Genomic DNA, 19,559 nt, shown 5'->3' on the forward strand with positions numbered 1-19,559 from the left:
TCCATGGAGGGTGTAACAATAATAATAATGATAAGTTGGTGTACAAGCTGAAGAGATAAGAAGTACACTGACATGTAGATAAGGGGGGTATTTGTGGCACTGTATAAGGTATGGTCAGACAACACTTGGACTATTGTGCTCAGATTTGGTCAGCTGGATTTCATTGTGATATGGAGACATTGGAGAGTGTACAGAGACGAGTGACTAAGAAAATATCAGGACTGGAATGGTGGCTATGGAGAGAGGTTGAAGGAATGTGGATTGCAGAGTTTGGTAGATAGGAGGAAAAGAGGTGATATGATAGAAATGTTTAAGTTAGTGAGGAGATTTTATTGGATTAATACTGTGGGGATTATAAAAACAGTAGAAGGAGAGAGGGGAAGAACCAGAGGTCATCCCTAGAAGTTTTGTAAGAATGTGGTGAAGAAGCGTGTAAGGAGTAGAATTTTTACATGGAGAATTGTGAGTGAATGGAATGCATTATCAGAATATGTTATTGATGTGGGAGAATGTTGTCAGCTGAATGAACCTCCCAAAATGAGTCTGCTGACTCCATGGAGGGTGTAGTAATAATAATAATATTACATGTTGTAAATGAATCATTATACAGAGCAATATATATATGTAGTCAATATAGCTGCACGTCACTGTTGGGTCATTCCAAGTAAATCATCAAGGTGCTGATGTTGCATAATTTTAAATTTTGATAAAAGCAAGTTACTTGGTCACCTTATCCTTTAGATGGAAAAAAATAATTTTTTTTTTGCCATCACATTAATGATGGTGCCCATTTTTATTTGGCAAATCCACAGTTTCAAAAAGCTTAAAAATAACAGCTTATTTTCAGATTGTCCAATTGTTGATCTTTTACTGCTATTTGAATGTTAAAAGTGATTACTTTTTGATTTCTTATTTGCATTTACAAGATAATTTTTTTCAAGTAGTGACCATCTGCTAAAGGTGTTCCAATTACTCTTTTTGCCAGTATTATAATCTGTCTTGTAGCCCTAACTTGAATTCCAGTTGATTCTTTTTTTATTTCATGTATACATGTGGTGAAATATGAATGCCCAAAATCACACTGATTTAAAGCCATTCTTCTATTAAAAAAATGGTTTCTAAGCTAACAAAAAATTAAAATTTGCAATTTTGAAGCTCAAAAAAGTTATGTACTACATAAAAATTTGAAATATTTATGAGATATACTCTTCATAAGAGCCTCTGTAGCTCAGTCAGCCAATGATGCCTGGTTAGAAAGATATGGGTTTGAGTCTCGTTTAAGATGTAAAGATCCTTTATTGGGGTTTATCAACTTAAGATGAGTTAGTTGGTCTCATATGGAGGCAGCAGGATTTTATTTATTTATTTATTTTGCTTGGAGAGTTATGAATGAGTGGAATCAAATGCCAGAGGAATCAAATACTTTGTCAGTGAATGAATTAAGCAAAAGCATGATAGGCATTGTATAATTAATTGTATGGTTATTGTAAGTCTCATGTAATGATATTAAGAATCCATGAAGACATATACCCATGTAATAAAAATAATTTTGACCTTAGAATAAAGTTGTAAAGTCATAGTAACTTTTGTTATACCATATAGTTATTATTATTATTATTTGACACCTCCAGGGAGTCCAAGGACTCATCGAGGGAGGGCACCTGCTCTACAACTCCGTCTCCACTATTCAATCACCAACTGACCACAACTACACCAACGCCATCTACTGCTGACCACCACTGGTGTTTACACGGACAATCACAAACATCCATGCCCACGGTGGGATTCGAACCCGCAGCCTTTTGGCTGGAGAGCGGATCCACTATCCACTTGGCCAACCAGGCCAGCAATATCCTAATATAATTTCAGTATTATCAAAATCAGACTAAATGAATTTTATTGGTTTAACTTACCATTATTATGGCCTCTTTACAAGAGGTTGTATGAAATCTAACAGTCAAAATATAACATGATTATAATGCAGTCCATTCCAAGGGGTCAGAGACTCATTAAAGGAGGGACACTCTTTCATACAATGCTTAATAATTATCATATCTTTTCTTAAAAACATTAACTAAAGATAATCTCACAACATCCACAAGTAGGCCTATTCCACACACCATGAGAAAAACCTCGACTTTATATGCTTTCTAATTATACCCCTTACTCAATTTTGGGAATGATCCTGAATTCTTCCCCCACCCACCATAAGTTGTAAAATTTCACTTGTGTCTATACTAAGATCCCCTTATGAATTATGTTATTATCTCTCTTCTGTCTATTACTCAAACTTGGAAGACATTCTCATATGCAAAGCTATGAATTCTACAGTAACCATACATCATCTTGGATACCCCTCTTATCATCTCCTCTGAATTAGTTGACCATACTTTAAAGGCATTTTAAGGAATTCCAAAAACAATAAGTTTGCTCTCGCAAAAAAGTTATCCTTCAGAAATGCTACATGAAACTAATGTCATATGGAAGCTATTCTGATCCTACATCTAAATTATGCCTTGCTATTGGTTTCTCTCTCTAGATCATGAGAATGGTGTAAGCAAACAGCTGAAATCAAACTATTATGAAAACAAGGGAGGGTTGCAGAAGGCAAAGAAAATACATACATTCAGAAGTGTGGCAGAGCAAGAAAAAGAATCTTGTTTTTAGCAATGAAATAAAAGTAAATCTATGAAATATATAACACTATTTCTGACTTAAGAAATCAATTAAACTAAAGATTTAAACCAGGATAGAAAAACAATTTTCATGAAAATTTTGGATGAGACTTTCAGGGTATTATTGCTGTTGAATGAAACATGCTTATTCATGATATCAGCTAACCGTTAATAAAACAGTGTACATTTTCCTTCAGTAAAAACGTTTTTTTAAATAAAGGTAATTTTGAATAGATATTTTAGCTATGCAGGCTAAAAGCCTACTCCCTATATACAAAAACAAAAAGGTGTTAGTTGATAGCTGATTTTAGCTACAAAATTACACTAAATTACTAGTTCAAGGATGCTGCTGTGAAGGTTATTGAGATCTCAATAAACTACATTTGGGAAATATCATGTGCTTAACTATCATTTGATCCAGTTTGCAAACAAAAAGACTGCCCGAATGGCATATGCATCTGATAACATTAATAAAACTGATTAACTCAAAAGCTGAAGTTAAATGCTTCAAGATGATGAAAAAAATGCAAACTCGGAATTCTTTAAATGCCTAAACCAGATGTCAGTGATCAATATTACATATGAAGTTTGTCTTAGTTCCTCTTTAGAAACACAGGTAAAGAAATTATCAAATATGGAATTTTGGAACTTACTGTTGTATAATACATTATAATGTCCTTTCTTGACATATTTCCATGAAGCAGATGTTCTTTCAAATGCTGGATAAGTGTACCCTAAAATAATGAAATAACAGTTTAGTATCATAAATAAATGTTATGCAATGCATTTTCAAAAGTGCAGAAATTGTAACATTAAGCTTTGAACTGTATAGACAAATGTTGATTGCTGTAGATACAGGCATATTCAAAAAGCAGAACTTCAAAATAAAGAGCAACGAAAAAATTAAATTAAATTAATATTAAAATAAAATAAAACTATGTAAGTGCTAAATTTTATTCTCATCAATCATAGTTTTATCAATGATGAATTTAGTTTAATCCTTTATCCCAGTGAGAGCAAACAAAGTTTGCACCTGAAAATATCTTTAGGACTGAATATAGTGTTGTACTATCTTACCTGGGTAAGTAGTACAACACCAGGCAACTCGTAGCAAAGGTGGAGCAAGCTACCAACACTCCTATCCCAGTATCTCCCATAATGCAAAACACATCTCCCTGTGGATATGTATACTGTTATGCATTAAGGGATTGGCCACTAACCAGACTAGTTTCGACCTTTATTGAGGTCTCTTCAGTTGGAGCCAGGCCCAGAGTTGCCTGGTGTTGTACTACTTACCAGGTAAGATAGTACAACACTATATTCAGTCATGAAGATATTTTCAGGCGCAAACTTTGTTTGCTCTCACTGGGATAAAGGATTAAACTAAATTCATCATAGTCTAACCTAGTGAAAAATAAACTTTCAACATCTTTCTCTAAATCCAGAGTAATTTAATAAAAAAAAAGGTGGCAAACCTTTTGGCAACTCCTATAGATAAAGATGACATTGCTACTGCTTCTGCCTGGTATCTCCAACTCTGGGCCTGGCTCCCACTGAAGAGACCTCAATAAAGGTCGAAACTAGTCTGGGTAGTGGCCAATCCCTTAATGCATAACAGTATACATATCCACAAGGAGATGTGTTTTGCATTATGGGAGATACTGGGATAGGAGTGTTGGCAGCTTGCTCCACCTTTGCTACGAGTTGCCTGGTGTTGTGCTACATACCCAGGTAAGATAGTCCACTATATTCAGTCCTGAAGATATTTTCAGGCGCAAACTTTGTTTGCTCTCACTGGGATAAAGGATTAAACTAAATTCATCATAGTCTAACCTAATGAAAAATAAACTTTCAATAGTTTTATCAATGCTTAAAGTGGGGGGGGAAAGGAAGTAATAATTATCTTCAATAAAGATGAACCATTCTACTGCTAATTTATGTGAATAGTGAATGTTGATAACACAATGGAATGGTTTAAAGAAAATCTTACTAAAATGAAATGGAATGATACTGTTTGCTTGTTTAACATAATTATACTGGACTGTTTAAACGTTTCCAGACAGTTCCTTGACGACAATTCATCGCAGGAAAATTGATCGCTGACAGTTCATCACAGGAAATTCATCAAGGACTATTCACTGTGAAGAAAATTCATTGCGAGGAAATTCATCGTGGAGCCTATTCATCGCAGAAAAATTAATCACGGGGTTAATTATCGCACGAAAATTTATTGTGTTGAAAATTAATCACCCGAAAATTCATTGCAGATATATGTGAAGAAAAAATTTCCCATATAACAAATATTTGAAAAAAAATTTTTTTTTTTTAAATATTTTCAAAAAACTTGAAGAAATATTTTTTTAAAAATTTAAGAAATATTTTATATATTATATAATATTTCGATTACATTTAGCTTTTTGAAAATTTTTATTCAGTATAAAGTTATTCATCGCAGATGTGAAAAAAAAAAAAAGAAATATTTCCCATATAAGAAATATTTTAAAAAATATTTTTTAAAAAATTTAAGAAATAGCAGGCCTGGTTGGCCGAATGCATAGCATATCTGCTCTCCAGCCAAAAGACTGTGGGTTCCAATCCAGCAGTGGACATGAATGTTTGTGACTGTCTGTGGAAATACGAGTGGTGGTCGGTGGTAGATGGCTTTGGTGTAATAGCACTCAATTGGTGATTGAATGGTGAAGAAAGAGTTGTAGAGTAGGTGTCCTCCCTCAACGAGTACTTGGACTCCCTGGAGGTGGAAAATAATAATAATAATATTTCAATTATATTTAGCTTTCTGAAAATTTTTATTCCACATAAAGTTATTCATATTCTTTCTTACCACAGGTCCTGTACATGGAATATTAATTGTTACAGAAATGGGATAGGATAATTAGGGAGAAAAGAGCACCATATTTAAAAATATATAGGGAGAATAGTTATATCTAACTAATATTTATAGTTCTTATTAACTATTCAATTAATTGTTAGAATAGTTATTAGGAAAAATAAAATATTTAAGAATAGTTAAGGAGAAACGGCACAATATTGAAGAATATTTATTCTTCTGAACTGTTCACTACTTTTCTGTACTGTGCATTTAGACATCCATCTAGGTGTGATATTTTTTTTATATCACACCTAGATGGATGTGATATAAAAGGTGACTTGTTTCAGCTGCGGAATACATGTGTATTTTGAAAATGAATCAATTGTTCCAGAATAGTAAAGACATCCTGCACACTGCTATCATTTACAGAGCTAGTTTAAGATCATAGATGCACTTTTGAGTAATTTATATTAAAGAAAAAGATAATAAAATTAAGTAAATCCTATCATCATTATGTAAACGAGCTTAAGCTAAATTGCCATCTGTGGCTTCAATACTAGTCATTATCGTTTCCTTGAATAATAGTATTTTACAACACTAAGAAATTTTAAATTTCATATTTAGTCTTTACTGAAGAAATAAAAATAAAAATTTTAATTAAAAAAAAAATATATATATATATATATGCTCTTAAAGTGAAATACATAATTACTTTTCTTGTGAAACATTCAAAAATAACTGTAATCAGAAATATCATGTTGTTGACTACATAGCATACCCTCTCCCGCCAATTAACTGTGGATTCAAAACTTGCAAAGGGCATGGATGTTCGTAACTATTTTTAGGTGACTGAGAGATGCATTTTGTCGTCTGATGTGATACCACAGCACTGCTTATTGGAGGCCTGAAGTGGCTTGAGTGGTTTCCATGTTTGGTCATGGTATTTGAGCAGAATTTCCAAACTTGTTTAAAATTACAACGAAAAGCAAATAAAACAACAAAAATGCTAAAAGAATATTCCCTAGCCAGCCCATTGTTTTACAGCTCTAATCATGTCGGCATCAAAAAAATTGGTGGAATAACCATGCAACATAGCTGCACTTTGATTTTCTTCCCAAAAGGTGATTTATCATATGAAAGGTACAAAAGCAATCACTTCATATAATTTATAAGTTTTCGATAATAAGAAAAGTGATTATTATGAATCAGAAATGTTGTGATGTTTGGGGGTGATTAGGTGGAATTAATGCACAAAATTATTGTATCAACCAATAAAAGAATTACTATTTTTGTTTAGAATTATTCAAAAGAATGGAGCTGGAAATTTCTGACTTAAACTAGTTATTGCTTGCAGCTCTTTAGTGTGTGACTTCTGAGAATTGTATAATCTTAAAGATCGCAATCTTGGTGATCTTAAGACGTAACTTTTAGCCTAGTGATTGTTAGGATTATTTTCTAGTATGTCTAAGGATTACTGTATAATAACCAGAAAGGATTATTAATGATCTCAGATTTCTGACAACAGTCAGCAGTTGTAAGAATCGAGACTTATTTTTAGGGGGTAAAAGAACACCGTAAATGATATTATACATGAAAAGTAACATGAAATCTATTACTGAAAAGTAAAATTATTTGAACTATTTGTTATCCACTAAAACACAAATAAAACAAGTGTTGTGCACCTAGATGGCATGAATGTCACGATGGTTCTCTTTGTTTTTATTTTATTCTTTCAAAATTGTACTATTAGCCACTTCAAAGGAACAATTATTATTCTGATTGTTATTAAAACAACTTAAAAAATTTCTCTTCAAGTGGAAGAACTGCAATCAGTACAGTCAGGCATCTCTCTGTCAATATTTGTAGTCCTGAAAAGGACTGTTTTGATGATCATGAAAAGGAACACTTTTGATTTCATACTGTTCAAAATTGAGCAGTATTGGAAAAAATTAGTATGGACCAACCTGAAACAAAAAGGTGAACGCACAGGCACAAAATTCTCAAAATATAAAATTATAGATAAGTCCTCTTTAATAATCAAGAGTTTCACGATTTTCATAATCACTAATGATGAGCTGAAGTCTTTTTTGCAGTATTTCGATAGCATTTCTTAGGAGTGACCATGAGGAGGTTGGGTGCCAGCTATATATTGCTTTATTTTTCCATTATTGAAATGTTGCTCATCCTTCAAACTTCCATATTGTCGGATGAGAAACACCAATTAGTTCACTGAACGCACAATGCCATCCATCCCATGAGTTGTTTGTTTTTGGTAATCCTTCAGAGCTGCATCGTAACAATTCCATAAGGCATGGGCAAAGCGAGGTGGACTACGAAGTGACCAACAATCAGGTTTGCCAATCGAAGTGTCTTCTACATATTGCAGAACTGGGTGAGCTTCAGCAGGGTAGTCATTATTTTCACATAACTCTTCAAAAGCATGTACATTTGTAGATGGCACAAAAGCAATTGCTGATATCATTTTATTGCAAGTTCGAATCAGTTTCTAGCATCGTTGAAGGCTATTTGCTTGAATGTCGCGAAACATACACTGGGAAATGTGGAAAAAAACATAGAAGACATTTATTGATGCCACTTCAAAATCTGTCATGGTTAAATTTGGTTCCAACTTTTTTAACTTGTTCAAACCCTGTGGTATGTATCTTCATTTCTTCGAGGCATCAATGCATAAACAGTAGGAATCACGTTATCATTTAAAATGCCATGAATTGTGTACAGCTGCTCAAAAAGAGGTGGAGTAGTTTTAAAAGTGCCATCTGCATACCATGTTGTCGATTGCAACAATAACTATAGATTTCGTTGGGTAGAAAATATCAGCAATTTGTTGCAGCCATTTCCACAGGTGATTTTATATATAGGCCGAATAATTAAATTACTTAACGAATTTGGATTTGGTGGTACCTGTCCTGCTTGATTTCGGTTCTTCGAACAGACTTCTTTACAGAGGCATAGCTTGGCATTTAGCCGATGACGGCAGGAGATATTTTTGTGTATGCTTCCATGATAATTCAATGAGTCCCATCGTTAGTTGTACGGGCTTGATCTTTAATCTCATTAAGTAGCTTCGCTGCTTCAACTCGCGACATGTTATCAGCATGATTATATTGGTTAATTTGTTTCATAATGTTGTCACCAACTGTATGAATATATGCATGGCAATGCATTTTTTGAAACTCACATTTCAAAAAAATCTTTTCTTCATTTTCTTTGTCTTTTATAAATAAATGACCATGATCACAATTTATGCTTTATCTTCTCGCTTAAAATAAATTCCAGAGGCATCTCTCAATAATTGTAATTAATTTATAAATTGGTTATTAAACTTCAAACTTTTAAATATTTAGTACCAAAAGAAAAAAATGTGTTTTTCTCTTTTGGTACTAAATGTACCAAACGTTTCGGGGATTGGACTTCTGAGGACACGTGATGTAAAACTGTTTAACTTGAAATTTCCAACATCTTTCAAATATCTAAGCAGGAATATATTCACAGTAGCAGCTCCAACATCATAGCGAAACAGCAGCTTTTATACTCTGGTGTTGGATTCTGATTATGTAGAGATTAGAGTAATTATTATTTGTTTCAAAATCCAACATGATCTTCCATCACATAGGCAAAACTTGTAAATATTATTTAATGTAAATCACTTATTTTACAATTAAATATTCATATAACTACCTTAATTTTGTCTAATATTAAATTAATTAATCAAAGATATATGTATTAATAATGAAAATACTGTATTAAATATTATTAAGCTGTTTTATTTATTATTTTGTCAATATTGTAAGAACTTATATTTGTAATTTAACTGTGTATTAATTGAAATGTAAATAGTCTCTATTTATTTCTGTTATAGAAGTTTAGAGTTATGCAATAGCTCAATTTTATTATATTTTATTTGTTGTCATGGAGACGCACGAAGAAGCGAGCGCGAGTGGAACAGAGCATGAGCTAGGAGAAGGATAATAAAAAAAATTATATAGAGGGAACAAGAGAGAGTTGGAACGGAAATTTTGAAGTGAAAGGAAGCAAGGGTATAAACTAGAGAGGTGGAAGTAAATAAAAAGTTCTCAAGGGCGGGATAATAATTATAAGTAAAAAAAGACGAAGTGAATTTTATAGTTAGCTGAAAGTAAAGTCAGCAGTGATAATTAAAGGAATTTAATGCCGCAATCAGATAATATGAAGAAACTGGACGTTCAGTGAAGAATTCTGATTAAACCCAGTTAATCTAGAATTGCGACTTAATTGTAAATCGCCCTAAGCAGAACTGCACAGTGTTCAATTATTTATTGAGTGGTAACAAGGATAATCAAAGTACCTTACAGTTGATATCCACAGTCATGAAGCGTGATTAATAGTGTTTTAGTTATAACTGCGGAGAAGTCTTATAAATGTGTTCTTAAGTGCAAAATATATTTTGAAAGTTATTCGCAATGTAATTGATGTACTAGGAACTGTTTCTGGTAAGCACTGACATATTGATCATTTTCAGTGTATGAAGAATTGAATGTTAGTTACGCTACATTTAACCTAACTTTAACTGTGGAAATTCTTTACGAATGAGAATTTGAAAATAAAAATTGTTGAGAGATATTTACAGCAATTAGTGCCTGCGGTGTTCTTTAAGTGTATAACATAGCTGAGAACTGTGTGGAAACCATTCAGATGGGAAGTTCTATTGTGTTTAATTAAGTGTAAGAATTTTGTGACTCAGAAACTGAGAAAGTGTATGTGATGTTTGGAAGATTGAAGTAATGTGATTGACTTGACCTAATATTTAACTTTATTGTATTGTTTAAAATTAGAGGTAGAATTTATGTATGTGTCATATAGCTTATATTAAATGTTTTATTTTGTTAATCTAATTATTCTGTTTGCCTGAATTCCTTTTTATTGCACCGTTCATAAAAATTCGAATCTTGCGGGTGCCCCAAGTAGAATAATAATAAATGATTCGGCCTAATGAGAAGACTGCTAACTTAATTAAGAATTGATCCTACTATTTTATATAGACTAATCTGAAAATAGGGTGGCGCAGTATAATTATAAATTTCTCTACTTTTGGATCGGTGATCAATTTGCGATTAAGTGTTATATTGATAACAGTGACTTGAACCAAGATGGCGGACTTAGAACATAACATGAAAATAGAACGTCACGACACTGGGAACAGATGTAATAATGTAATGGACTGAGGCATTTGCTATATTGTTTACATTCTGTATTTCTGTTATACTGCTGGGTTTTTAATTTCTCTTTACTTAATTATTCGTGAATGGTCGACTGCCACCATATATGTATTTCTACTATATCTCTTTTCCCACGCTCTACAGTCAAATTTATTTGTTTTTCTACTGTGCCAGTCAGAATATATATTGAGCACGAAAATATAAGATTTTTAATCAAAAACAGGGCAGATATCGTTCGTATTCCCCCCGCTTATACACATATTATTCTTACTTTAAAGTAGTCGTGGCTTAAATATAAATTACATAAACTTCTATCTTATGCAGGTTCGAATTTTTTTTTCAGGATAATGCATTGAAAGAATCAGTCCAATGTGTTGTTTGCAAACCATTTAATTAAGTCAAAAGGAAATATTTACAGAATGATTCACATAGGTATACAATGTCATTACAATTCTCTTGCTAGTCTCAATCCTTAACATGGAGGCGATTTGCAGTTCTTTCCTTTTGAGATGATCGACACAATAGTTCTCATGTGGCAGCGAACCCAAGTAGAAGATTCAGAACCTACGACACTTCTCTTTCGATTCTGACAGTGAACCTGGTGTGGCAGTAGACTCAGGTATGAGGTTTGGAAAACGCTAAGACAAAATTACTTCCAGATGATTTGCCTTATGTAGGCCCAGATCTATATTACCGAACGTGAGCTCGAAAATGGTCCCATATTGATCTTGGGACATGCTGACGACATTTTTCGTGCATCTTTGGAAATTTCCATCCATGATAATTCCTGGGGGAGCGGTATATATTTTTATAGCTACTAACAACATGTACTATAGCTGTACAACAATGGGCTGACTATAGAATGTTCTTTTAGCATTTTAGTTATTTTATTTACTTTCATTTTAACCTAGTTTGGAAATCTTGCTCAAATACCATGACACCAAACATGGAAACCACTCAAGCCATTTCAGGACTCCAATAAGCAAGGCTGTGGTCTCGCATCAGACGACGAAATGCATCTCTCAGTCACCTAAAAATAGTTACAAAAACCCATGCCCATTGCAAGTTTCGAATCCACAGTTGATTGGTTGAAGAGGGTAAGCTATCTAGTCTGTTGTTAACGACATGCTATTTCTGATTACAGTTTATTTTTGAACGTTTCACAAGAAGTAATTAATTACATATTCCACTTTGGGAGCATGCATCTCTCTCTCTCTCTCTCTCTCTCTCTCTATATATATATATATATATATATATATATATATATATTTTTTTTTTTTTTTTTTTTTTTTTTTTTTCAGTAAAGAAGACTAAATATGAAATTTCAAATTTCTTAGTGTTATAAAATACTAGTATTGGAGGAAAAGGTAATAACTAGTATTGAAGCTGCAGATGGTAATTTAGCTTATGCTGATTTACATAATGATGATAGGATTTAAGTAATTTTATTATCTTTTTCTTTAATATGATTACTCAAAAGTGCATCTATGATATTAAACTACCTCTGTAAACAACAAAAGCATACAACATATCTTTCTTATGCAGAAATAGTGGAATCATTTTCAAAATACACATGTATACAATAATTGAAACACCACATGTTCTGAATTAGTTCACATAATATATATCACATCTGCTTGGACGTCTAAGTGCACAGAAATATAATGAATAGTTTGCAGAATAAATATTCTTAAATATAATGCCTTTTCTCCCTATACCTATTCTAGTTTTGTAAATATTAATATTCCATCAGGAGAACCTGTAGTATTTAAGTAATAAAAAATATTTACAACTTTTTAAGACGAAACAGAAATTAGGAAACTCACCGATCAATAAAATATTACTTTCATTGTATAAGAATGGGCTGCTTAAGGGTCAAAGCTGTATAACTGAGAGGAGACCTCCACATTGCCTTTAAAGGAATGTGAAGAACCGACCAGGGCTTCTGACCTAATGTCCAATCATCACCTTCTTGTGGTGAACCCTGTTAGGTATCTACCTGGATACTGAACGAACGAGAATGGGCTGGCAATTTGGAATTTAGCCGACCAAATTGTATTCTTATTGGCTAAACCAAAATACAAAATGATGGTACAACATGACAAAATTTCATACTGACTGGGGTGTCGCCAAATTAAACAAACCCCACCCAATTGTTTTTGCCAGGGAACCAGGGCGAACAGTGAAAAGTCAGCTACAGGAACAAATCTGAAAAACACCCCAACTCAACATCACTAGAGTTAAAGATCGGTACTATCAACACAAGAAGCCTGAATGGCAAAGAAATGGAGCTAGCTAAGGAATTAGATAAGTACAGATCGACATAATAGGGGTGATTGAAAGAAAAAAAGACAAAAACTGGTGAGATCTTTCTGAGCAATAAATACAAAATGTTATATTTAGGCAATGAAAATCAAAGAAAAGAAGGAGTAGCCATAGTATTCAACACTAAATACGAGGCTAATCTTCTTGAATGGCAAGCAGTCTCAAGTAGAGTTATGTGGGCAAATATCAGAATGGGGAATTGAACAATGAGACTTATTTGTGCCTATGGTCCCACAGAAGGTTCTACTAAGGTAGAAGTGGAGGAATTTTTTGAGGCTTTAGAGAAAGCAACTGACAATGAAAAAGGAAAAGTTGGTCCTTGTTGGGGATCTAAATAGCAGAGTAGGAACTGATTGTGAGACATACAAAGTGTACAGAGGATTTGAAATTGGAAGTGATCACTATTTAGTCTTGAGCAGGATAAAATTAAATTTCATATTGAAAAGAATAACACATAAGAAAGTTTAAAGTGAATAAAAGTTGAGCAGCTCTCAGATGTAAACTGTAGACTAAAATACACATAGATTATTGAAGAAACAATGAAAGAGTTTGAGAACAGAAACCAAAGCTTGGAGATTCAATGGCAAGCCTTGAAGAAAACCCTGATTGATTCAGCCAGAGAGGCATGTGATGAGGTCGTCTGCAAGGATAGAAAAATCAGAACTCCATGGTGGACACAGGAAGTTAAAGAGGCAGTGAAGGAAAAGAAAAAAGCATATCAAAAGTTCCTGGCAAAGAAGTCAGCTTGTGCTCTTAGAGAATACAGAGACAAATGTAAGAAAGCGAAACAATGTGTAAAACTCTCTAAACAAAAGCCATGGGAGGACTGTGGCAAGAACATATAAAATAAACATCAAGAAGGTGGTAAGATATTCTGGAAGTTGTTGAAGAAGCTTAAAAATGAAGGAAAGAGTGCTAAAACAGGGCTTCCCAAACTGTGGGGCACAGGTTTTGTTGACGGGGGCTGTGAAATAATGAAAACAAATTTAAAATGTTTTAAGACTAAGTAGATTTTTTTTTATTTTAAAAGAAACGTATTTAACTTTATTATTTATTATTTCTTTTTTGTTATTTTTTATATTTTAATGGAAAAATTCACACATTGGTGTTGGTTCACAAACTTTGCTTCCTGCGTATTTTGGCACTTAATGAATATTAGTAAATATTGCTTATTCATGTTTCATTTCAAAGCAGTGGTTAATTGTATTTACATCGAATGCTCTCCAGGGAAGCTCCAAATCTTCCTGTCTCTTTCATCACATGTTCGTAATCAGGGACTGTTAATAGTGACTTTATATACACATCAAAACTCGTTTTATATTATCACTGTCACCCAAGCTGGTTTTCTGTTACCAATAAAAGTTTCGCATATACTTCACACATGAAAAAAAGCTTAAACAAATTCATGTGGGGAGATAGTAACTCGTTTGCAGTGGTAAACATCACGCCCTCCCTAAGCCACTATACTGCAGAGGCAATAAAAGCAAGTACTTTTATGATGCCAGTGAATAAGGTATGAGGAGTCTGTGTAATATATTTCTCAATAAATAGTGCAATTAGAGACAACTGGGATAAAAACACACTAATTAATGAATCACATGTCCCCTCATACAGAAACTATGCTGTATAGACTGAAACAAAACCATATGTTGCAGGGGCAAACACAGTATCTAACTAAAAACTATTGTTATTAATTAGATGTGAGCGAGTTTGATTTCCCAAGGCAGCAATAAAATTCAACTGAACATGTTAAAATTTGTAAAAGTGTTAAAACTAAGTAAAATATATATATATATATATATATATATATATATATATATATATATATATATAATGAATGTTATGGCAGTTTCACATATGGAATTCGGTTGAAGAGAGTTAGCATTTCAACTCAATTGTCAGTTTTGCTTTAATCTTTTGGTTGCGTGATCTTTTGTTAATACCACACCAATCATATGCACGTTTTAATAACCTGCCTTTTGCTGTCTGTTTCGCTTTAGGCTTAATTACCGTAAAGGGAGAAAAGTCACAAAAGAGAAAAATGTTCCTGGTCTGGGGATTCCCTTATTCAGGTAATATTCACTAATTTCATGTTATCAGTCTGTGGTGTGCCAGTATCGTTAAGTGGTGATATTATTTGATCTATTCTACATTAAAAAATTTAACCCTCAGTTGGATAAGTGGCTGATAAAAAATTTTTTAAAATTCCCGCGAACAATCAGAAGAAGCAGAAACAGACTCAAAAAAAAAAAGACAGTATTTCATATTTTACCAGAACAGCCCGCATCATCTTCAGAACCAAACGGTAAGAGGCAAAAAAATGAAATATATGCATTCGATTTTTGCAATATTTGCTCTTTGTTCTAACTTGCTGTCCATGATGAAATTGCAGATGTGGTAATGCAGGTGGTCAGAATAGCATCAGTTGCACAGCTCTCAATGTACACAGGACGATGTCTTTTGGCACACTGACTTATGAAGGTAGGTGCTCCCTGTGACAGTGCATGCAGTGTTGTGCTGCCATCTGTTCGCGTGTTACAAACCTAGTCTCAAAACTTTTTGATACCATCTCGTATACATATTTAAAAAAAAAATTTAAAAAAAAACATTTATACATATAAATTTCAACCAAATGATATGGGATATTTTCAATAAAAGATGAAATTGCTTACAGTCCTAAAGTATGCCAGATAATAAGTAGGCTGAATATGTGCCATCCAAATTCTTGAAATTTTTATGCCTCCATTATTGTTGAGATTAGGGTGGTTAATCAGAATTTCACAGGCTTCTTTAAATTTTCTTTCATACCAGGTTTTTGTATGATGTAAAGAGCAGGTACTTTTCCAATCAATTTGGTGTAGGTGTTGAGAGCGTGATCTGAGAGGCCTGCTTCAAAATTGTTATATTTAATGTGTCTTTTGTGTTCTTTATTTTACGTATAGGGATTGTACGTCCAGTTTCACCAATATAAGGTAAGTTACAAGTGCAGTAGATGCAATAAATTCCAGGATGTGCCAATGGGAGGAGAGGATCCTTAGAGGAGTTTGATATGTTTTTTTTTTAACTTTATAGGTGGTTTAAAAGTAGCATTGAGATTATAATGGTGTAGGATTCTATTGAATGTTTCTGATAACTGTTTAATGAATGGGATGGCTATGGTTTTACTGTAATCTATATTCTTTTTTGATGAAGTTTTATGAAGAACTTTATTAATAGTATTTTTGTTATAGCCATTATTTATAAACGTGTTACTAATAATTTTAAAATCTTGTTTAAGAGCTTGTTGAAAGAAAGGAATCTGTATTTAAGTTTTATCGATCTGGAAAAGGCATATGACAAGTGCCAAGAGAGAAGCTATTCAATACGCTACAGTTATATGGTGTCAATGGGGCATTATATCAAGCAATACTTAGTCTTTATTTGAATTGTAAATCAGCAGTTAAAATTGAAGTACAGGAAGATGGTTTAATATTAAATCTGGTGTGAGACAAGGATGTACATTATCCCCTCTGTTATTCATTATCTACATGGATCACATTATGAAGGAAAGTGGTATTAAACATGATATCAAAATTGGAGATGTTAATGTCAGCTCTTTGTTTTATGCAGACGATGTTATACTTCTAAATAAATCCGCTACAAGTCTGCAAGATTCCCTGACTAAATTGAATAACTGTTGTAATAGATATGGTATGAAGGTCAGCAATAAAAAGACAAAGACAATGAAAATAGGCAGAATCGTTGAAAATGTCAACTGTGTTGTGAACAGAGAGCCTGGAACAAGTAAAACAGTTCAGCTACTTAAGGACGATTTTTAGTGAAGATGGTAAATTAAATATGGAAATAGACAACAGAATCAACAAAGCTGGTATGGTAGGAAGTCAATTGAATAAATTCATATGGAATAAGAGAGAAATTAGTCGGAACACTAAATTAGCTGTATACAATATCATATTAAAAATGAGGATATTAGGAAAGAACTGACATTGTAGCATCCAGGAATGCATTAGCAGAGCTAATCTCAGGTGGTATGGTCACTTAAACAGAATGGGCGAGGAAAGATTTGCAAAATAAGTGTTCTCTGCCAGGTTGGCAGGAAAAACGATCCAGAGGAAGACCAAGATATAGGTGGATTGATATGATACAAAGTGCCTTACAAGATAGAAATACTGTATAAGATCTGATAATGTTGGAGTCTTGACAAGTAACAGACTAATTTATACGAAAATTGTAGATAGGAAGTTAGTAATGTTGTAAATTGTTCATGTAGTACTATCATATCCTGTATACCCTTTTTAGGGTAGGTACATGGCAAGAATTTGATGATTCAAATTCCTGCCATGTACCCTAAAAAACATTTGAATAAAAACATTTGAAGATCTAATTAAAATCTAAACAAATAACATAGATACATAAAAAAACTATACTTTGTGAAATTTATCTTGCACTGCATTTACTTTTCATATATCAGTATCAATGCAATATCATTTCAATTTTATAGCGAATAAAGCTTTCAGTGAATATTTTTAATGATGAATTTTCCGTGCAATAAATTTTTCCTGTGATAAATTTTCTTCTCGCTGAATTTTCCCTATGATGAATTGTCCATGAACCCTGTTTAAGCAATGTATTATTATACAAGTATCTCCATGGAGTCAGAAGATTCATCACAAGAGATCCATTATTCACACAATACTTATCATACCTCTCATTAAACACATTCATTGATAAAGTACTCACAACCACCTCTGGCAATCCATTCCATCCATTTGCCATCCAAGAAAAAAAAAAATCTAGTCCTAGCAACCTTGCTAACCACACTCTTACACAATTTCTATGAGTGCACTCATTCATTCCCTTCTTGAAATATACTGAAAAAAGTTTTCTGTGTCAATCCTATATACAACTACTTTAATAACTTATAAGCATATAAGTTATATCTTCTATATCTCTTCTTTTTTTGCCTATCAGTCAGTTTTTGAAGCATACAGACCATCAATCTATTTTCATAGGGAGCAGTCCATAGACCTACCACAATCTTTTGTCACTTTCCTCTGGATCTTCTCCACCACTTCATCCCTACAGAATCCCGGTGTCCGGATCTGCACATAATAGTTCTGATGTGGTCACACTGAAGCCTTATATAGGAGAACAATAACTTCTCTATCAAAAACCACATAATGAGATGCTGTTTCAGCTCCCTTTCCAATATATTGTCTAAACTAGGGATGCACAGACCGTGGCCCGCATGACGCATGTGGCCCTCCGTTGATTTGCCGACGGCCCGCCTCACCATGTATTATTTTAACTTTAACAAGTTACATGATAGGTAATTTTTAAAAATGGTACATGTGCAAAGCAAAGTAGCTGTGACGTCACGATTGCCTGTCTACTTACGATAATCGGTTAGTAATAATGTTAACAAATTTTATAATTGGTCTAATTGTCATATGAGTATTTTGTTTTCATAGGTGAGGTTGCTACAATTAATTATCACCCCTAGGAAATGGTAAAAAATAAATTCTACAATGGATAAAGCAGGGCCAAGTAGGAAACGCAAACTACAGGATGAAAAATGGAAGTTTCAGGATAGCTGGATCAAAAAATATGGTTTTGTGCAGTCGCCATACCAAAAGAATACAATATAAGGAGACACTATGAAAGTCTGCATTCTACATTTTCAAATCTACCCGAAGAACTACATAAACAAAAGATTTCATTTTTGAAATGAGAATTGACAGGTCAGCAAGTGATGTTTACAAAACCTATTCAAGATTCGGAAATCGCAACAGAAATAAGTTTTGAAATATCTCGACCATTTACAGATGGAGATTTTGTTAAAGACTGCCTTGAGATAGCTGCTAAAAAAATTTGTCCTGAATCAGCCAAAAATGTTGAGAAAATTCCGTTAAACAGGATGACTGTACAAAGAAGAATTACTGCAATGTCGGAAAATGTAAAGGACCAATTAACATCTTATTCAAAGAAATTTGCCTATTTTTTATTAGCTATTGATGAATCAACTAACATTACTTCCACAGACCAGCTGTTAATATTTGCACATAGAATAACGCAAGAGTTTGAGGTAAGCGAGGAGCTGATTGGAATGAGTTCATTGTCAGATCAAACGAAAGGTAATGACATGTTCACTGGGTTTTTGGAACAGTGTTCCAAAATTAATTTAGATCTGACAAAATTATCAGGTATCACGACTGACGGAGCTCCTTCTACGATAGGAGCTAATTATGGATTGGTAACGTTATTGAAACAGCATTTGGGACGGCACGACAATGAGTTGATACAATTCCACTGTATAATCCACCAGGAGAGCTTGTGCCCTAAGAAACTTGGATTTGAACATGTCATGAAAGTTGTTTCAATGATTAATTTTATAAAATCCCATGGCCTTAATCACTGACAATTTAAAAATGACATTGAAAGTGAATATGGTGATTTAATTTTTTACACAGAAGTGAGGTGGCTAAGTCTTGGACAAACAGTGGAGTGGTTCCT

At 33.3% G+C, this 19,559-nt stretch overlaps 1 protein-coding gene across 1 annotated transcript in view; it reads right to left on the reverse strand.

Moving 5' to 3' along the window:
- The window catches only part of LOC150110030 (acetoacetyl-CoA synthetase-like), a 175,448-nt gene that overhangs the window by 62,300 nt on the left and 93,589 nt on the right, over positions 1-19,559 (reverse strand). Inside the window, exon 10 of the mRNA XM_090390793.1 lies at positions 3,329-3,409. Coding sequence (XP_090246919.1) covers positions 3,329-3,409 — 81 coding nt within the window. The remainder of the gene's footprint in view (positions 1-3,328; positions 3,410-19,559) is intronic.

Source organism: Typopeltis vanoorti, chromosome 1 (genome assembly GCF_054136105.1).
Source record: "Typopeltis vanoorti isolate ZY-2024b chromosome 1, IOZ_Tvanoo_1.0, whole genome shotgun sequence".
Classification (NCBI taxonomy): domain Eukaryota; kingdom Metazoa; phylum Arthropoda; class Arachnida; order Uropygi; family Thelyphonidae; genus Typopeltis; species Typopeltis vanoorti.